The following is a 20,943-nucleotide window of genomic DNA, read 5'->3' on the forward strand; positions in this document are numbered from 1 at the left end:
TATATATGTTGCACAACCATAAAAAAGTATTAATAAGGCTACATAAACTAATTAAGATGAAAGACCAAAATCCTTCAAGAACACTTAAGAAGATAACCTTGAATCTTTGATGTTTGAGAGAGTTTTTTTTTTGGAGTTGTAGCAAGGGAAAATGAAGAGGAAAGGTGGTGTATATATAGGGTAATGTTGATGGTCAAATATGGGTGTGAGACACAAGAGTTTTCATGCAAAATGGATCAAGACAAAAACACAAAACAAAAAAAAATATAAATAAATAAATAAATAAAAATAAAAATAGGATGTTTTCAAGACCCAACAAGTGTGAAACAATATTGTAACATAAATCCATTATTTTGATTATAACATAAACTTCGGTTTACAAATCGGGTCGGTTTACATAATAAACAAATACAAAAACGAATACAAACAAGACCCGAAATTGACGAATGTCACAACTTTTATTTTACAGATTTGACAAAAATAAAGCCACCTAAAGCTAAACATGCATTGCGGAGTCCTCTGTTTAGTAAAATTGTCAACGACATGGAAGCGCACTTTGGCATGGCAGGTAAACAAAAATGATTAAACTAAAACACCCCAAAACCGTTTTGGGCCAAACTGGTTTCAAACATACACAAACCGTAGGTTCGAATAGCGGGTTCGACCTTTGAAGATACAAACTATTTAGGAACCGAATCGGTATGAAAATCCGGTTATTCAAACCGACTGAATTCTTCAGCTTTAACTCAACTAAGAATCGGTTTCTAACACAAGCCAGTTTGGGCTAAACCGGTTTTGATCAGCCTTTGATTAAACCGCTCCAGTTTATAACCAGAACAAGTTTGTGCCCATTAACGAATTTGTACACCTCTAGGCAGGGCAGCAGGAATAAATGCAAATCAAGGGGCCCAAACAATGATCCCCTTTATTGAATCTTCTTATTGTAGGATTAAATAGCCTTAAACAACAAAATATCATAAAATTGGTCATATTTTTTTTTAACATTTAACTACAAGAACTTTCAAAGTAGCCATGACTTAAGTTACCACTTGTGACTTGCCAACAAAGTATTGCAAAATCTGGATCTTAAACACATAACTCCTGCCCTTAGCCTCATCATCCTAACTAAAACTAATAAACTAAAAGTCCCAGAAAATCAATATAAATAAGAGTTTTGAACATTTCATCTGAAAGATGATCCAGACACTTGAAGCAGAACGTCGAATCAAACTTGTAAAGTTATCCAGATGAAATATCGAATGAAGATAACCGAATGCCCAAGTCATTGACTTCTGATTGATCTGTGCACACATTTGGATCTCAGGTAAAATTGTAAGTTTAAAACAATAGCAAATTGGAAACAAACAATCCCACCTTTTGTGTATTAGTCGATAATAATCTCACCTTTAAAATTCATTACCAGCGGCCCAACCTTTCAACTATTTTTGTCTCAATTGACATCCATTAAAAAACAGTTAACGTCGTTAAGTTTTTTCCAAGTTTCAAACAGATGTTTTAAGGCTTTTGATCGGAAGAAGAATACGAGTCGACTGATGTAAAACTTATCTCGGAACAATGGTTCAAATGGCTTGATTTTTGTTAACTGGAAATTCAAACACTTGAATTGAAACACTGTTTCATCTTTTGGATCACCGTTTCAAGATAAGGTTTACATCAGTCGACTCGTATCAATCTTCAATCAAAAGACCTAAAGCATCGGTTTGAAACTCTAAAAAAACTTAAACGACGCTAAATATTTTTAGCGGAGGTTCATTGAGACAAAAATAGTTGAAAGGTTAGACCGTTGGTAGTGACTTTAGATGGAATTATTATCGGCTAATACACAAAAGGTGGGATTATTATTTCCAATTTGCCTGAAATAATTGAATTGAAATATGTATAGAAATAATGTTTATGTAAGTCACTTACCATAGGGAACATATTGAACAAAGAAACATGCTCCAATTACTACATAGGCAAGGACTAGGATCAGTCCTTTCATGTAATGTGAGCTTCCATCCTACATATGTATGACAATTTATTCATTTCTCTATATGTTGAATCCAATTGTTTGTGGAGTTAAATGGCTAATATAAAACATGAAGGTGGTAAGTGGTAAAACCTGTAATGCTAAGGTTGTAAGGAGAATTGAGAAAGCAAGACAACCAGTTTGAAGAAGTCCAAAATCAAGACTCATTGGTATTCTCAGTATCCAACCAACAACAACACACAAAGGAACCTGCAAGTATACAACATCCTAATTATATATATATAATCAGATTGTTATTATCATTGTAATTATTTTACTTTGAGTTAATTACAGTTTCCGTGCTTTAGCTTTAACTCAAATTGGGCGCTTGTCCTTTAACTAAAGTAATTATAAAGAACGCTGTACTCTTTACTTGTAGAGAGTCCAAAGAGTTAAGAGTAGAGAGAAAAAAGTATAGAGTAAACTGCGGTTTCGTCCCTGTGGTTTGATCAAATATGCGGTTTTAGTCCAATAGTTTCAAATTTGTGATTTTCATCCCTGTGGTTTCATTTCACTTGCAATTAAACCCAATCACACTAACCCCGTTAAGTCTAGTCGTTCATGTGAGGGCGGTTTTGGCCTTTTTCTCCCCAAATAAACCCATGTTCTAATTTGCAAGTCCCCTCACATGAGAGGTTGGGGTGTATTTAGGAAAAAAAGGACAAAAATACCCCTCATGTGAGGGGCACGCTAATGGGTTTAACGGCCAGACTTAACAGGGTTAGTGGGATCGGGTTTAATTGCAAGTGAAATGAAACCACAGGGACGAAAATCACAAACTTGAAACTATTGGCCTAAAATCGTAGATTTGGACAGACCACATGGACGAAAACCGAAGTACTCAAAAGTATATAAACAAATGGATAAAAAGACCAAAATATCCTCAAGTGCATTGCATATGACAGGTTTATCGGAAAAAATTAATGACAATTTAGAAAATAAAACAAAGAAAAACATAATGTGTTACAACTTTTTAAATAAATAACTTTCTTTGTAATCACCTTAGTTAAAGGACGCAACCAGCAATTTCAACTTTTCAGGTAAACCTAAAGGACGATGAGTGCTTTTTACTCTTATACTTTTTCAGCATAATTCACAAGTAATTACTTTTTGATGCAATCTTACATGCAATAGAATGGATTCAAACTTTCCCAAATAGGAGCAAGCTATAAGTATTATTTGATAAAATAAAAACCAGTCTACGTTCTTAACAAAAGAATCCAGAATATAAGAAATTCTAGATCCCTCAAAATAGGTAACAACTTAAAAGGATAAAAACAAACCAAGATAAAGTCAAAAAGAGATAAAAACAAAAAAACAAAAAAACAGAAAATAATGCTTCTTTGGCGGCATCCAGATGGGTCTTTGAAACGGGTCGGATCTGATTACGGGTTATCGACTTGGTTCGGGTCGCTTGCGTCATCCCCCCCCCCCCCCCTTCGAAAGGACTCACCCTCGAGTCAAAACGGGTCATCAACTTCAGGAACAAACGGGGACAAATCCGCCACATTGAAGGTGGCAGAAACATTATAGTGGCCTGGTAAGTCAATCTTGTAAGCGTTGTCATTGATACGTTTAAGCACTTTAAAGGGACCGTCAGCACGGGGTTGAAGTTTACCGAAGCGTCCACCCAGAAACCGATCCTTACTCAAATGAATCCACACAAGATCCCCTTCCTGGAAGACAACCCTCTTTCGATGCACATTTGCGCGGCGTTGGTAAACGATATTATTATTCTCAATTTGTGTACGCACCTGTTTATGAATTTCTTTGATTTGGGCCGATCTTTCCTCCCCATCAGCGCTATAATGTTCAGGAGCGGGTAACGGCGTGAGATCCAACGGGGTAAAAGGGTTCCTGCCATAAACAACCAAAAAAGGGCTCATACCGGTTGATCGATTTGTGGACCGGTTATATGCAAATTCAGCTTGGGGTAGCATAGTATCCCACTGTCGAGGATGATTACCAATAAGACTACGAAGTAGGTTCCCAAGGCTGCGGTTTGTGACTTCGGCTTGACCTTCACTTTGCGGGTGATGGGCGCTACTGAAGTGGAGTTTAGAACCCAGACGTTTCCACAACGTTCTCCAAAAATGACCCACAAATTTGACGTCCTTATCAGAAGTTAAGGACTTAGGGACCCCATGAAGCTTAACAATCTCAGCAAAATAAAGACGGGCGACCTGACTTGCATCATACGTCTTGGAACACAGAACAAAGTGTGCCATTTTTGAGAACCTATCAACCACAACCATGATCGAATCTTTTTATCGTTGTGTACGGAGAAGACCAACAACAAAATCGAGACTAACATCTTCCCACGGGCCCTCTGGTACCGGTAATGGTGTGTAAAGACCTGCCTTAGAGTGGTGAGTTTTGGCAATGTGGCAAATACGACAACGATCCACAATTCGTGCAACGTCGGCACGCATCTTAGGCCAAAAAAACTTTTCCTGGACCAGCTTGAGAGTTTTATCGTGTCCAAAATGTCTAGCTAACCCCCCCTGGTGGCTTTCCAAAATAATTGCATCCCTTAGGGAACACCGAGGTACACATAACCGACTCGCTCGGAACAAAAAATCGTCATGGATGGCATAGCCCTTTGACGGGGCTGTTTGGCAGTCTAGCCACAGCTCAGAGAAGGCCGGGTCCTCATGATAAAGACTTCGAAAAACTTCAAAACCCTCAACCTGAATTTGCAGCGAAGTCAAAAGGATACGCCGTCGGCTTAACGCGTCAGCCACGGTGTTGTCGACACCTGCTTTGTGTTTAATAACAAAGGAGAAGTCTTGTAAATATTCAACCCACTTAGCGTGACGGGGGTTCAGCTTCTGTTGGCCATTAATAAACCGTAACGCCTGGTGATCTGAAAACAATATAAATTCTCCCGGTAATAGGTAGTGGCGCTAATATTCAAGACTCCGAATAATGGCATAGAACTCTTTATCGTATGTACTGTACTTCTGTTTTGCATCACTCAGTTTTTCGCTAAAGAAAGCAATTGGACGATTTTCTTGACTCAGGACTCACCGATCCCAAAACCGGAAGCGTCACATTCAACTTGGAAAGTAACAATAAAGTTAGGTAACGCGAGTACCGGAGCTTGGGTGACCAGCCCTTTTAATTCTTCAAACGCTTTATTAGCAAGTGTCGTCCACACAAAAGTTTTGGCCTTGAGGCAGTCGGTGATGGGGGCCACAATAGAGCTGAAGTTCCGAATAAAGCGTCGATAAAAAGACGAGAGGCCATGGAAACTTCGGACCTCGTGCATGGATATAGGGGTTTGCCACGTAGTAATAGCCTCGATCTTTGATGCATCCATCTGTATGCCATGTTTGGAAATAAGATAACCCAAAAATAGGACCTCCTGTGACAGAAAGTGAGATTTGTTCCCATTAGCATAAAGTTTCTGTTCTCGAAGGATAGTGAATACCTGTTGGAGATGTCGGATTTGCTGGGATACGTCTTTACTGAACACTAAAATGTCGTCGAAATAAACGACGACACATTTGCCGATAAGGGCCTTGAAAATGTGGTTCATTAGTCGCATGAACGTACTTGGAGCATTCGAAAGACCAAACGGCATGACCACATTCATAAAGACCATCTCGCGTTTTAAACGCGGTTTCCATTCGTCTCCGGGTCGCATTCGAATTTGGTGATAACCACTACGTAGGTCGATTTTAGAGAAAACCGATGACCCATGTAGTTGATCGAGTAGGTCTTCAAATCGTGGTATAGGGAATCGATACTTGATGGTAATTTTGTTGACAGCTCGACTATCAACACACATGCGATATGCACCGCCGGGTTTTGGCAAAAGCAACGCCGGGACTACACAAGGACTCATGCTCTCCCGAATGAGTCCTTTATCGAGAAGCTCGGTAACCTATCGGTGGAGTTCTTCAAATTCCTTTGGGTTCATGCGATAGGCAGGTTTGTTAGGAATAACTGATCCCGGAACAAGATCAATACAATGTTGGATTTCTCGCACGAGGGGTAATCCGGCTGGTATTTCTTCCGGAAACACATCGCCATATTCCTCTAGAAGAGGTTGTACTTCAATGGGTGGGCTACCTGATATAGTATTTTGTTCAAAAATTACAAGGGAATGTATGAATGGTGGGGTGGTGAGTTTTTGAAATCAATGAAGGCTGATTTGGTGAGGATGACAGCTTCTGTTCCTGTCTCACGAGTGTCTAATGGAGCGAGCACAATGTTAACACCATCTTTCTGAAACGTGTATGTGTTCTTGAACCCGTCATGTTTCGTTCGCCTATCATACTGCCATGGTCGTCCCAATAACACATGGCAAGCATCCATGGGGATGACCTCACACGATACCTCTTTCGAGTAACGATTTCCGATTGAGAATTTAACGAGACACCGTTGATTGACCTTCACCGCGTTTCCTTTTTTTAACCAAGACAACTGATACGGTTCCGGATGTGGTTTGGCTTTTAATCCCAGTTTTTCAACCATACTTGTGGCTACCATGTTCTCACAACTTCCCCCGTCTATTATGATCGTGCAAACTTTCCCTTTTGCGGTCCTTTAGTGCGAAAAATGTTGTTACGGAGCCATAACGTGTCATCAACATGGGTTCCCGGAACTGTACTAAGAGCTCGCTGTGTGACCATCGACTCCCCTTTGTCCGGGTACACGACCTCATCATAGGTTTCTGGTTCCTCTTCATTTTCAGTATCGTAAACAGGTAGAGCATCTTCGGTGAACGTAACGAGATGTTTATTTGGGCAATCTCTAGCGAAATGGCCCAAACCTTAACATTTGAAACACCGATTAGGGCGTGTTGGAGCGGAGGATGGACTAGATGATCCACCTGAAGTTTCAGTTTTGATTGTGTTGAGTCTGTTTGCGGCCGGAACGGGGTTTGGGATACGGGTGTTTTCGGTTTTGTTTGGACTGAGTTTGGTGGGTGTGGTTTTGCTTCTTGCTTTTAGTTGTTTCTCAACTTTCAGTGCTAGTTTGCACACATCATTAAGGCTCCAATATGGTTGGAGTTGGACCATATCTGATATGTCTGGGCGTAAGACACCCAAGAACCGGGCAACAAGTTGTTCTTCCTCTTCTTCAACCCCACATCTCATCCTTAGCCTGTCAAATTCATTAATCACGTCCTCAATGGTAGAGGTCCGTTGGGATAGGTTATGATATTCCAAGAAAGCTTCTTGGCGATAATTAACTGGTAAAATTTTTTCCTTTAAAAGTTTCTTCATTTTTTTCCTAGTTTCAATTTTGGATTTCCCTTCTTGAGCCCTCTTTTTTTTTTTTCATGTGATCCCACCACAAGGAAGCATATTTAGGAAGTTTTATTTGTACTTGTCGGGGATGTCTTTGAGATCAAAGATGCGTTCTACGGTGCTTATCCAGTCGATAAACTCGTCCGGTTGTGCCCAACCATCAAACTCGGGGATTTCGACCTTCATTCCCATGTGTCGAAGTGGATCTGTTTCGAAATGATTCTGGTGTCGACCCTGCCAACCAAAAGGATTATTAAAAGGCAAGCCGTAGGCTTCCTCATCATCCCAGATGACGGTGTCAGTTTCAGTCTCCTCATACCGTTCCTCATGCTACAATTCTAGGTCCCGGACCCGTTGTTGCAACCTTGCAATTTCTGCGATATCACGTGGGGCTCTTCCGTCATCCTCGTTGCCTCGGCCGGCGTCTCTACGGGGGTGGCGTCGAAGTACTCCACGTCTTGCCATTGAACCTTCACTAGGCTTTGATACCACCTGATGCAATCTTACATGCAATAGAATGGATTCAAACTTTCCCAAATAGGAGCAAGCTATAAGTATTATTTGATAAAATAAAAACCAGTCTACGTTCTTAACAAAAGAATCCAGAATATAAGAAATTCTAGATCCCCCAAAATAGGTAACAACTTAAAAGGATAAAAACAAACGAAGATAAAGTCAAAAGAGATAATAACAAAAAAACAAATAAACAGAAAATAATGCTTCTTTGGCGGCATCTAGATGGGTTTTGAAACGGGTCGGATCTGATTACGGGTCATCGGCTTGGTTCGGGTCGCTTGCATCACTTTTTTTTATATAGAAAAAGAAAACGAAGACCAAAATGATCGTTATGAACCATAGATTTAGGTTACTATACGGTATGGCATACAAAAAACGCCGATATTTGCGTCGCAGAGCCCATAGTCACACCTAAAGATATGTCCTGCAAAATTCACAAAAAAAAAAAAGGAAACTTTGTACTATACAACATATCTATACACTATATTAAAAAAAATTATAATATTTTATCTTACCAATTTGTTTTTGAAGGCAAATATTATTGAACCAGCATGTTCTGCTGCATTGCCAACAATTGGCAACAAAATAATGCTAATAAAGCTCACAGAAATCCCCCAAGTATCTGCTGCAATCTAATTCACAAGGTATAGTTAGAAATGCAGTACGCACACGTACCGCACAAGCTAACGATGCAGTATTGTATCACATACCTCAATGGTGTCCACAACATATTCAGACAATATGGCTATGAGTATTGTCATTGTGACTAGCCATAAAAATGCACTACAAAATCCTATCACAGGCTTTTCTTTTTTCACCTCCTCATTGTTTTCTTCCTCCTGATTAATTTTGAATCACACCAATGATATAATCTAATATTATTTGACTTCCAAATTTAAAGAAATAAATCAAATAATATTAAGCAAGAAGCATAACAACACTACTCGCCCGAGACATCTCGACAACCGAAACTGCCGCAAAGTTAGCCGCCTCAGAGACGCCATATCTAACCAACAATGACAGGATCTGACAGAGCAATCCCAGTAACAATAACAACGAGTTCGCATCAACTGGTTTCTGCTAAATGTTAAAAATTAAATATATTAATTTGTTAACAAAATAAAAGGTGGGAAAATATTATTATTGTTGTCTTACTTTATCAAATCTCTGTTCTTTATTAATATTGGCAATGCCTCCACAGAAGAGAGATGAGCCAAGAACAAGAAGGAGGTTTGAAATAATGGAACCAAAAAGAGAGTATTTAAGGATATTAATCTTTCTTTGATGAAGAGCAAATAATGCTATTATTAATTCTGTTGCATTACCACAAGTTGCATTGAGGAGGCCTCCCACTGCAAAATTTAAATTTTCAGTTCAAATTTCGAGTTTTATATGTCGAATCTCATGAAATTATATAATTTGCATTTGTATACATGAACCTGAACACCGAACGAGTGTTTATGGGTTAACATAAGTATGACATGCTTAAAGAGAAAATATTTTTATTTTATCTTTTTGCATATTAATACTTTAAAACAAAATTTCAGTTTTTAAGTTTTTTAAAACGTTCGGTTTCACTTTTATCGGTTTTTAGATTGGGTTCAGTTTAGTATCGGTTTTTTCAGTTTTCTCAATTGGACTTCAAATTTTGGGCTGGAAAAAATAATTGGCCCAATTAATTTGGGCTACATTCTTTGTAAATTCTTATAAATTACTAAATTCAAAACTAATAATTAAAAGTATATAAATTTGGTTCGTGATATTTTCGGCTCTCACAAAAACATAAATTACATAAAACATAAAACCAAACATCAAATTCATTTTTTCTTTTTGGTGTCTAATTTTCACTTTTAGTTTGGTTTTTTCTATTTCATGCACATCTTTATCAAAAATATAGTATATTAAAAAATTGCGTCTAATATGTAACACTTGAAACGGGATTCTGATTTAACTTTTTAACTTTTAGATTTTGACAAAATGCAAACTATAACACAAAACAATTTTTCTAAGAAATTGTCAACTCGTCCACACTCAACCCACTTAAATCCTTCAAAGATTCATATCATGTCATAAATTAACAATCCAAGCAATTTTTTATGATGAAATTACACATTTAAATGTCTTCATCAATTATTATTTGATTAAAGTATTGAAACTCATCAATGTGGCCACTAATTTATTTAGTGACTTAATGGAATAAAATCATAAATGAATGATATTGATGAACAAAACATACCTGTAGGACCAGTGAAGTACGCAATTTGTCTTTTAAATTCCCCCAAATTTTAAAAATAAAATAAAAATATATTAATAACAACAATTAAAATATTTCAAACTAATAAAAAATTTAATGTAATCACTGCCTTGCTTATTACAATTATAATCAATTTTAAAACAAAAATAAAAAAATTATATTAGCTTACTCCGTCAAAAAGCTCACTCGTTCCGCTAGCGGAGCCAGTCCTATTAAATAATAATAATAATAATAATAATAATAATAATAATAATAATAATAAATCAGATTTAAAATACATTTCGTGCTATGCGCATTAAAACTTGTACATTAATAAACAGAATATATCATGCAAACGGGCACCAGAAAAACGATTACAATATTATAAACACGACTCACGTTTCCCAGATCAAAACCTTTGGCTACAAACACCACCGGAAGAAGCACCGCAAGCTTCGTTCCGACCAAAACCTCAGACACATTTGCTACAAACAATCTCAAATTACTGCGTCTAACGTCCGGCAGAACATTGATCGTCGAATTCTCCGGTTTCACGACAATAATTGATTTGAGAAGGTTTTGGTTTTCCGAATCGTAGGATTGTGAATCCATTGGAAGCAGTTTGTTTCTACACTCACAGTGATTAGTAACCGGTTTATATTATTGATTTCAAAACCGGTTACAAGCCGGTTAACTGATTTTTTTTATTATTATTTTATATAAACTGGTTTTTAACCGGTTATTCGCCGACCGGTTAACCGATATTTTTATTTTATTGTTTTATCAAACCCAGTTAGTACCAACCCGATTAACCAGTCTAACCGTTTATTTCCCGCTAATACACAATGGTTAGAAAATTAACCGGTTATTGGTTAACTGATTTGTGCACCTCAGTCCACAGGCCCAATCTGAAGTTTTATAATAAAGATGTAACTCCGTGTCAACTTTGTACACGGCCCAATTTAAAGTTTTGAGCCGGTTATGCACTACTTGTGCAGTTGTGCTACGAACAATCCAAACAACCCCAATAATAATTAATTACAGCCCAATAAAGGTTATGGTTGCTGGTGGAAATCCAGCACAACATACTCATGTTTCAAAAATGAATTAAAAAAAGGTTGTAATCAACTAATAATGCCTCTTTCAGAAAATTGAAATCAAATAAACAAGAACACTTGTAAATCGTGTTTCTGATAATATATAAACACCTGATCGAGGTATTAAAGACTTCGTTAGACATAAATTTAATATAAGATCGTGTGATGCTTAAATGCCCTGCCCGCTTGCCAACCCGGATTTGTTTCGATTAGAATGACTCTGTGAGTGTAAGGCAAATAGTATTATTCCAAATACAACTATAATCATGCTCGGAAACCATAGTTGAATAGAAGGCATAGGTTAGTGACCCCATATAATTTTCTTTCTCAAATATTTAGTATATATATAATTTAAACCTGAGTAATCCCGTAGAATATTTATGATGATCCCACAAAAATAATTTGCGTGATAAAATGAGAATGAAATATGGTTAGATGATTAACCCATCTACTTCTTTTTGTTACTTTCGTGTAGAAGCCCAACGTTAGGCGTAATAGGGAGGAGCAAATGGTATTGAGTAACGGTACTGATTTTTTGAGGTTGCGGGATCAGTACGGTAACCACACTTCCAATAATATCTAGCGATGATCAAGAGTTTGGTTTCAATTTTTTAAAGAGTAAACTGCGGTTTTCGTCTATGCGGTTTGTCCGAATCTGCGGTTTTAGTCAAATAGTTTTAAATATGCGATTTTCGTCCTTGTGGTTTCATTTTCACTTGCAGTTAAACCCGACCCCACTAACCCCGATAAGTCCGGTCGTTAAATCTATCAGCGTGCCCCTCACGTGAGGGGCAGTTTTGTCCTTTTTTCCCCCAAATAAACCCCAACCCTACGCAGGCCCCTCGCGTGAGGGGCTGAGATGTATTTGGGAAAAAAAGGATAAAAATTGCCCCCTCACGTGAGGGTTCGCTGATGGGTTTAACGATTAAACTTAACGAGGTTAGTGCGGTCGAACTTAATTGCAAATGAAATGAAACCACATGGATGAAAATCACAGATTTGAAACTGATGGACTAAAACCGCAAATTGAGACAAACCACATGAACAAAAACAGCAGTTTACTCTTTTCTTAAATTTCACCCTAGGTTCCTATCTTAGCCTTTTCACCCGCATGTAAAATCATTTGAGAGTAAACATGACTTCCATATGTAACCAAACAAAATCAAATCCCATCAAACCAAACTGAACGAATCACAACTATTTAATTCAATCCAAATCTTACAAAAATAATAACAGTTCATAATTGGGCCATCACAGAAAACCAAAATAACCAAGTCGTATGATTCACGCTGGATGGGGTATATAGCTTAACCAATTTACAAAGGGACCATTTGTACGAATGGTTTCTAGGTGGTCCAAAAGTAGATCTCTTTGCATAGTGTCCACTACAAAATATATTCGAATCATTTCTCATATCTTTTCATGCAAACATTTGTGACACTCATGGCCAATCAAGTCTATAATATATTGTCATTTGATTTTATACTCTTGTGTTTATGTAAATATATCGTTTTAAAGATTCCGAAACGAGGGTCACGACAGTTTGGTTGGTGTCTTCTCAGTTGGGTTGGTTCGATTTGTGTCCATTCTAAAGTTTGTGACTGTTTGCGAACTATAATCATGTGCAAGATGCTTCAAAAACTTTAATAATTTAGTGTAAATTAGGTTAAGTCAATTAGGATTTTGTGTTATACTTGTGTTTATGTACTTCTATTTATACTCGTATGCATTGTTGAGGTGATTGTATATTTGTATTACTCGATCATTACTATGTCCATATGTCCCACTTATCCCTCATCGTGACACCAAATCTTGGTTGGTTGTCAACGACCTTTTTTTCTCCTGTTAGTCTACGTATCGTCTTGTCCAGTGGACGGTCGTACACATATATATTAGTTTAATTTAATTTTTTTTAAAAGACATAAACCATGAGTGCAAGGAGTTGAACCAGCATCCTGTATGAAGACAATAACAAAGAGGTTCTTGAGTGCAAGGACTCAAATCGGCGTCCTATGAGTAAGTAGGATAGATTTCTCATCTCGTTAAAGTAGTGCCGGCTCATGGGCCAGCGAAAACAAGTTAAGGCTAGGCTCATACTTAATTAAGGTCTCCAAGCAAAAAAAACAAAAAAAAAAAAAAACATTATGTATAAAAAGACCATGAGTTCAAAACTTATTCTAAGCAAAAAAATTTTCTAAAGTAACGTATTGGTACAGTGGGAGGCTTGGTTGTTACTAAAGCGTAGGCCATGAGTTCAAAACTTATTCTAAGCAAAAAAATTTTCTTAACAATTGTCATAAAAAGACTCCAAAATCTTATTTCGATTTAGGCCTCCACATTCGTTGAGCCTATATATGAGGTTCTTTATTCGGTTCCTTGGTTAGAGGTTGCAGATTTCAATAGGTCGTTTTTGGAACATCAAAATGAAGGGTCAGTCCTAATGATTAACAAATAAAAGGGCTAAATGGTTAAACTGAGAAAAATAAGTTAAGGTTAGTATAAATAAAGATGTTAGGGTAATGCATTTAGTGTGTTTTTTGTTTTTAATAATACTGAAAGAGTCGTAGCAAGTTACCACAAAATTATCAGTGTTGTTCGTGTTACTTGATACAATTAATTCCAACAAGGCCTTCTATTAGGCGTTCTTGGCATGCTTTAGATTCATAAAATTATAATACTTAAAAGGGGATAAAAGCTTAGGATAAAGATAGAAGAACTTTACTAGGTGGGAAACATTAGGAATTGAAGGATGTATATTAAAGCTGAATCACAAGTTTAAGAGGGGTACGATGACTGTGGACCAGATAAACGGTCGAATTGCTTTGGTTAAGAATCTAAATGAAGTTGACTCTTTAAATGTTAGATATTTGGCACAGATTCAAGATTAACGGGCATATAGAAACGGAATAGAATTCTAAAGTTTATTGTTGCTTTCTCAATACATATAATATTCTTTGTCGTTAAGAAAAGTATTCTATTTATTTTTAGAGTAAACCGCGGGTTTCGTCCATGTGGCTTTTCCAAATCTGCGGTTTTAGTACAATAGTTTCAAATTTACGATTTTTGTCCCCGTGGTTTCATTTCACTTGCAATTAAACCCGAATTCACTAATCCCGTTAAGTATGATCGTTAAACCCATCGGCATGTTCTTCACGTGAGGGGCAGTTTTTCCTTTTTTTTCTCCCCAAATAAACCCCAATCCTGATTCACAAGCCCCCTCACGTGAGGGGCTGGGGTGTATTTTGAGGAAAAAAAGAACAAAACTGCCCCTCACGTGAAGGATACGTTGATGGGTTTAACGACCAGAGTTAACTGGATTAGTGAATTCGGGTTTAATTGCTTCGCAAATCTAAAACTATTTGACCAAAACCGCATATTTTGACAAACTACAGGAACAAAAACCGCAGTTCACTCTTATTTTCACATCTAGATTTGTGTCATCACTGTCGTAACTCACGACGTTGTAGTTGTAGCTCATCTTAACATGATACCATAGTTGTAGCTTATTTACATAGCCCCCAGAGTTATATAGCTTATGTAGCCATAGCTTATTAAAAAAGAATTTAGTGAATGTCACATTACATTTGCCGATTGGCCACCGCCAACCTTCACCAATCAAATGCGGTTACTAATCATGCAAGTTTATAAATTATATAGTATATACTATTTTTACCGTAATTAACATATGCGTGTATGGTTTTTATTTTATTTTATATGGTATCAAGTCTATCAGCTATCGTAACAACATCTTGTAAGAAAGAAATTTTTGATGTGTAATCTCTTGATAAAATTAAATTTAATGAATGAAGAAAATAGTCACACTGTGTCTGATTACTTGAAGGTCGTCAGTTGTCACTATTGATATGTACACAACTTATGTTGCCACGAGAACGTTACTTGGACACTTGGTCGACACCTGTTTCTCTCTATTATATATCATGTTACTAAAAACTTATGATATAAATATGAGCTGTTATTTTTTTTACATGTGAGTGTAATAATTGGCTTATCACCATGAAGTATATAGTAATGATAAAGAGATTCCATGTAGGTTGTTTTATTGTACTTTGGAGACATTTAATTAAATTTTCAAATCAAAATTATTTTAAAGATATTAGCTTGTTGATTTTCAAAAAATAATAAGTTAAAAAATGTTTGGCAATCACAAAATCTTTTTTATTTTAACTTTTTAAAAGAATTAAAAAGTTGTTTTTTAAAAACCCACAAATCCTGACTTTTTAAAATTGACATATTGAAAAAACCAATAAGTCAATAAGTTGTTTTGAAGCTCAATCCCAAACATTAGATAAATAACTCTTTATCAATAAGCCTTTTGGTCTAATGACATGAGCTTATCGTTAAAGCTTGAGATATCTATGGTCTCAGTTCAAAACATGACTCAAAGTAGTTTTCCCAAAATGGTTATGTTGCTAAGTAAGTCAGGAATAAGGCGTCACAATCAATTTTGACGGTTGATATCCTGTCTTAGAAAAGATTCACTCAAATACTGAAAATAGTTTCGAACGCCGCCTTTATATTTAACCAAAATTCTTTAGGTTTAGATGACAATTACTAGCACTAAAATCAAAACAAAACGAGGTTTAATAAATATGGTCCTTTCAACAATTAAAATCATATTACAATTACCCAACGATAAATAATTCACTAATGTAAGTTTTATTTTCTTTTAAGACTTCTAGCCAATAAAGAAATCTTCAAACTAAGGATTAATCACTCGACCTTCTTCCCAACCATCCGATAATCGGTTTGGTAATAAACGATGTCTCCCGCGTCACTAACGTAATGATCTTGTTTGATGCTTCTAACCAAGTTATCTATCAAGTGAAGAGGTATTGGACCGGACTTTTTGGGCTCTCGATAATACTTTCCTAGAACCGGCTTTGCAGCATTTGTCTGCATAACACGTAAAATAATTAAAAAGGACAAGAAATGAAGATGATCACGAGTTAAAAACATAAAACTTAGACAAGATAGATGGATACCGCTTCGACCAAGCGATAATGTGGGATCTGAGGAAAAAGATGATGGATGACATGAGTGCCAATGTCATGATTAATGTTGTTGAAGATTCCGTAATCACGGTCAACAGTAGTTAGCCCTCCCCTCAAGTAACTCCATTCCTATTCGAAATATTGAAAACAAAAATCGTTAATTCGTCACTTGCAACATATAACAAACAATATAGTTTGTTAGAGGCACACGACTAAAAGACGAGCATGTTTGGGATTGAGTTTGAAAATTGCTTATCGGCCTATTGGTGTTTTTAAAAAGTTAATAAGTTAAATGTGCTTGGCATCACGAAAATCCTTTTTATTTTAGCTTTTTGAAAATGTTAAAAAGCAATATTCTAAAAGTTTCAAATCCTGTCTTTTTAAAATGGCTTTTTGAAAAAACTAATAAACCAATAACTCAATCCCAAACATGCTCTAAGTTGATCTTTACCTTGCCACGATACCAAGGAAGCTTTTGCTCGTGCCCGTGGTGATGTAAATAAGTGACAAAATCCAACCACATTACGAAAATCTACATATAAAAACACAAATGAAAAAAAGTTAAGATGAAAATACCTGTATAACCAAAAAATAATAATAATATTTACCAAATAAGGAACAATATAAAGCTTGAACAATAAGGTTGGACCAATGACGGTTGACAAATAGATCAGATTCGCAACCATAAGAGTCCAACACAAAGTCGATGTCACAATATAACGCCTTTCATTAGGGGCGAACATGTCACTATACGGGTTGAAATGTGACCCTGATTTCCCTGGGCTCCTTTTCCACTGTTCCATACAAAATTTCAAAATACTGTTAGACAAAACGGGCTGGGTGAGTGTGCATCGATAAGTTGTACGGTACAAGTCATGAATGCAACATGATGAATCAATATATTACCAAGTATAAAGGGTATGCGAATAAGGGCAGAGGCACTTTGAATCTGAGCAGTTTTGTCGGAGCATCTAATGCCGTGTATGTCTTTTCCGATAACTGAATACATTATGTTAATACAGTAAACAATATTAAATAACATTTATGCTAAAATAATAATAACAAAATCTAGATATTTATAAAGTTACTAATAAAAATAGATAATAGATAAAAATATTACCGGTACCCATGATTCATCATTTTCGACATGACCATGGTTTTGATGATGTGTTCTGTGACTAATCCTCCTATTTTCCAAAAATAAAAAATAAAATTAATACATAAATAAAAATTAATCAGTAAAAGAATTTTTTTTGTTTGACGTCGCAGGTATCATATTCCCGGTTTTAAGCCTAGGTAAATCACCAGTGATGGATTAGGGCTCACGACATTGAACCCATTAAAATTTTAGTCAGTGTTCGTCGTTAAAAAAACCAACAAAAATTAATGAATAAACAAATAATTAATCAGTAAAAGAATTTTTTCTCTTTGACGTCATGGGTATCAATCATATTCTGGGGTTTACGCCTGGGCGAATCTCCAAAGATAGATTAGGGCTAATATTTTAGTCAGTGTTAGTCGTTTAAAAAGAAGAAAAAAACAGGAAAAGGGTAAATCGGTGATTTTACAAACTTACCACCCGTGGAAGGGTACGAGAATTGACGAATGTAAGATATGTCCCATAATGCTATTAAGATTAGGGTTATCAGAAAAGCTTCCATGACCACTAACAATAACCAAAAAACAAGATTTCAGATCTAAAAATGGTAAAAAAATAATATATATTCACAATAAACAATGCACAAAGTACAAGTAACCAATGCATAGTAAATACCAATCATGACCAAGAACAAAGACAGCCCAAAACATAGTCCCTTGAGCAACCCAATAAACCGGCCACAACCATAAACTAGTCTTGAACACAACCGCAATAAAGGTTAATGACAAAATGACCAAAATGTCCCTGAGGACATAACTGAGAGACCGGTACGGGTTCTTGATCCAACAGTGATCGGGAATGGCGGCGCGGATGTCCGCCACCTTGAACGGCGGCGGCGCGCTTGGGTCGAAGTGGTTGGTGTCTTGTTGTTTGGTCGGAGATGAGGCCGTCATTGTGGCAGAGGTTTGAGGTTAAGGTGGGGCTCGAGGGTGTGAAGAATATGAAAGAAAACCTTATGAAAGATATATTGGTTTTCTATGGAGAAAGGGTTTGTGAGGGTGGGTTTATATAATACAGGAAAGTGTATAATTGTAGCACTATGGTTACGTAATCAAATATTTAGGAGTGTTACGGATTCATTATTTTACCTTTTTATAACTTTTTTCCATAAATTAATAAGCTGTAATATTGTGGTTTCGGGATCAAATACAAATAATTCTTAACATGAAAATAGTGAGAACCAATTTGTTATTATTATTATGTTTGTTTTTATAAGTGTTTGTTGTTAATTTTTGTTTGTATTTGTTGATTTTCGATTACGAGACATTATAAGTATTTATTGATTTACATTTGTTGTTATTAATATTAGTTTATTTCTCTTATGCTTTTATAAGTATTTGCTGTTATTATTTTGTTACTAATTTTGATTTTTTTGTTGTTATTATTGGGGTTTTTTTTGTTATTATAAAATATTGATTATATAGATTAGTATTGTGGTTGGTATTGCTTTCTACTTTCTCATTTTTTGTAGATTGGTATTGTTTCCTACGTTCCCATGTTAAAATTAATTTGTACATGAACCTTCCATTAATATTGTAGCTTCTTAATATATCTTTTCACAATAACTAGGAGTGTTTTTCGGATTTGTTTTACGGGTTTCGGGTTTTTCGAGTTTCAAAGCTTTAAATTTTGACTTGAAACCCAACCCAAATATTTCACGAGTTTTTCGGGTTCAAGTAATTCGGGTTTGAGTTTTTTCAAGTTGAGTTAATCGGGTTTCGGGTAACAAACAAAATTATAAAAAACTACAATGTTAAAATTAAAACAACATATTCTTTTTGTCCGTAATGTAAATAACCAAATATTAAACTAGCATTACATAATAAAACAATTCAAAAGAAGTGTAAAACAAAGTCCAACCATAATCGTCTTCAATAAGGTGTCATTGGTTGTTCGATTACTGTTACTAATAGAAAAAACGGAAAGCTTAAGTTGACATGTTATAGGTGGAATGACAACAAACGATTAAGGCAATATTACAATAACTTTAGTGGCTAAGATTTAGCCAATTATATATAAAAATATATTTGGTTTTAAAAATAAAAGTTTTTGAGTTGACCCGACACCCCTAAATTGTACCTAAAAACCAACCCAAATTACTTCGGTCGGGTTCGGGTCAATCTTCTTTCGAGTTGAACTTTTTCGGGATCGGGTATGGGTAAGGGATTTCTCGCGTTGGGTTTCGGGTGAAAGTGACCTCCCTAATAATAAACCTGTAACATCGCTAGTCATTTATAGTTGTATTTAATAAAGTTTGTATATCAGTTCACCATTTGTAAGATTATGGAATCATATATTTTATTACTAGTTAGTAACACTATTATCATAAGCACAACTACATGATTCTATGTTCATTTCGTCATATACATGCTTTATCGTTAATGTGACACGTTAAATGGGAATGTCTAGGTTAATTTTTTATAATATGTAATATTTGTCATTATTAATTTATCCTAAACTAATTTTATTTATATTCTTAATTCAAATTAAAAAGAACCTTCTAGAATATTTTATTTTTATTTTTTCAAATTTTCGTTTTTCAAATTTTGAAAATTCAAGTTCTAGTCAAATTTTATCTCTAATTAATCATAATCTATTCTCTAAACACCCTTATAAATAAAACTCCCTAGCACTCTCAAAATTCATTCCAAACCTGCATATTCCAAAGCCCTAAGGCTGTAAAGTCGTGTTCCTCATCCTCTCAAGGATTCACAAGTCGTTTCCTTCATAGTAAGTTCTGATTTTCGCTTAATGTTTTGTTCTTTCATTTTCCGGAAAAACTTTGTATTTCAATGCTTAGATCTTGGTCATAATACATCCAAATCACGAATTTCAAAAGCCTAAGTTTGTTCTTTATTTGTCTAGTATCTTTGTAATTTTTTGTGTAAAATTTTATAAACAATTATTGCAACACGTAGTATCATGTGTTATGAACAATCACCGTCTCGCCTCGACGTATTCCGACGTCAGTTGGGGTGTGACTAACCCACATTCCCAAACATCTTTTAACTTTTTCAAAAAAGTTAATGAGTCATAAATTGTATAAAATAAACAATTAATCCCAAACACCCACTTATAGTATACCAATTTCATCTAATGTATGCATCACTCTTTTATATAATGTACATCCATGATTCCAAGTTATATTATGTATCTTCGTATAATACTACAATTGCATCTAATGCTACTCTTAGATGTAGTGTTTGTACATTCATTTCATCATTTCGTTTGCCAAGTTTATATGGTTCCTGCTACGTGTCTCTTTTCACTCATTGCATCCCACAATTTCAAGTTTACAATTTACCCTTCATAACTCATAAATTATAATAGAAATAATATATGCTGAGAGTTTGAGGTCAGCTTATAAAATAATATATGCTGAGTTAATTCTTAATACACAGCATAATAGAGGTTGACAGTTCGAGCTCTAAGACCGTCTTTAAGAATTAAGAATTGTTGTAAAAAGAGAAAAGAAAAATTGAGCTGAAGACAAAAAAAAAAAAAAAAAAAAAATTAAATTTAAGTCTTATATTAGTTGAGTATTTGGGTTTAAATATTAAGAATACATATATTTTTTTTTCAAAAAAATATATATATAATTATTTTAGAAAAAAAAATTAGGCTCTATCGGGGTGT

At 35.5% G+C, this 20,943-nt stretch overlaps 1 protein-coding gene and 1 pseudogene across 2 annotated transcripts; both read right to left on the minus strand.

Moving 5' to 3' along the window:
• Positions 1-1,239: 1,239 nt before the first annotated feature.
• Positions 1,240-10,651, minus strand: LOC143633278 (vacuolar cation/proton exchanger 3-like; annotated as a pseudogene). Its single transcript, XR_013153648.1, has 10 exons — positions 10,438-10,651; positions 10,230-10,296; positions 10,043-10,071; positions 8,962-9,158; positions 8,517-8,883; positions 8,322-8,438; positions 8,177-8,230; positions 2,123-2,239; positions 1,930-2,020; positions 1,240-1,301 (listed from the first exon to the last, which is right to left on the minus strand). The product of XR_013153648.1 is annotated as a vacuolar cation/proton exchanger 3-like (transcript).
• A 5,136-nt stretch (positions 10,652-15,787) lies between these two features.
• On the minus strand, positions 15,788-18,200 carry LOC143633267 (acyl-lipid omega-3 desaturase (cytochrome b5), endoplasmic reticulum-like). The gene is made up of 8 exons (XM_077101603.1): positions 17,923-18,200; positions 17,725-17,814; positions 17,269-17,335; positions 17,055-17,147; positions 16,757-16,942; positions 16,600-16,680; positions 16,140-16,277; positions 15,788-16,050 (listed from the first exon to the last, which is right to left on the minus strand). Exons 1-8 carry the CDS (start codon positions 18,198-18,200, stop codon positions 15,868-15,870), a joined length of 1,116 nt encoding a protein of 371 aa, XP_076957718.1. The 3' UTR covers positions 15,788-15,867.
• Positions 18,201-20,943: the final 2,743 nt, after the last annotated feature.

This window comes from Bidens hawaiensis, unplaced genomic scaffold (genome assembly GCF_021521415.1).
Source record: "Bidens hawaiensis isolate Kalapana, Puna unplaced genomic scaffold, B.hawaiensis_p1.1 tig00006636_1, whole genome shotgun sequence".
Classification (NCBI taxonomy): Eukaryota; Viridiplantae; Streptophyta; class Magnoliopsida; order Asterales; family Asteraceae; genus Bidens; species Bidens hawaiensis.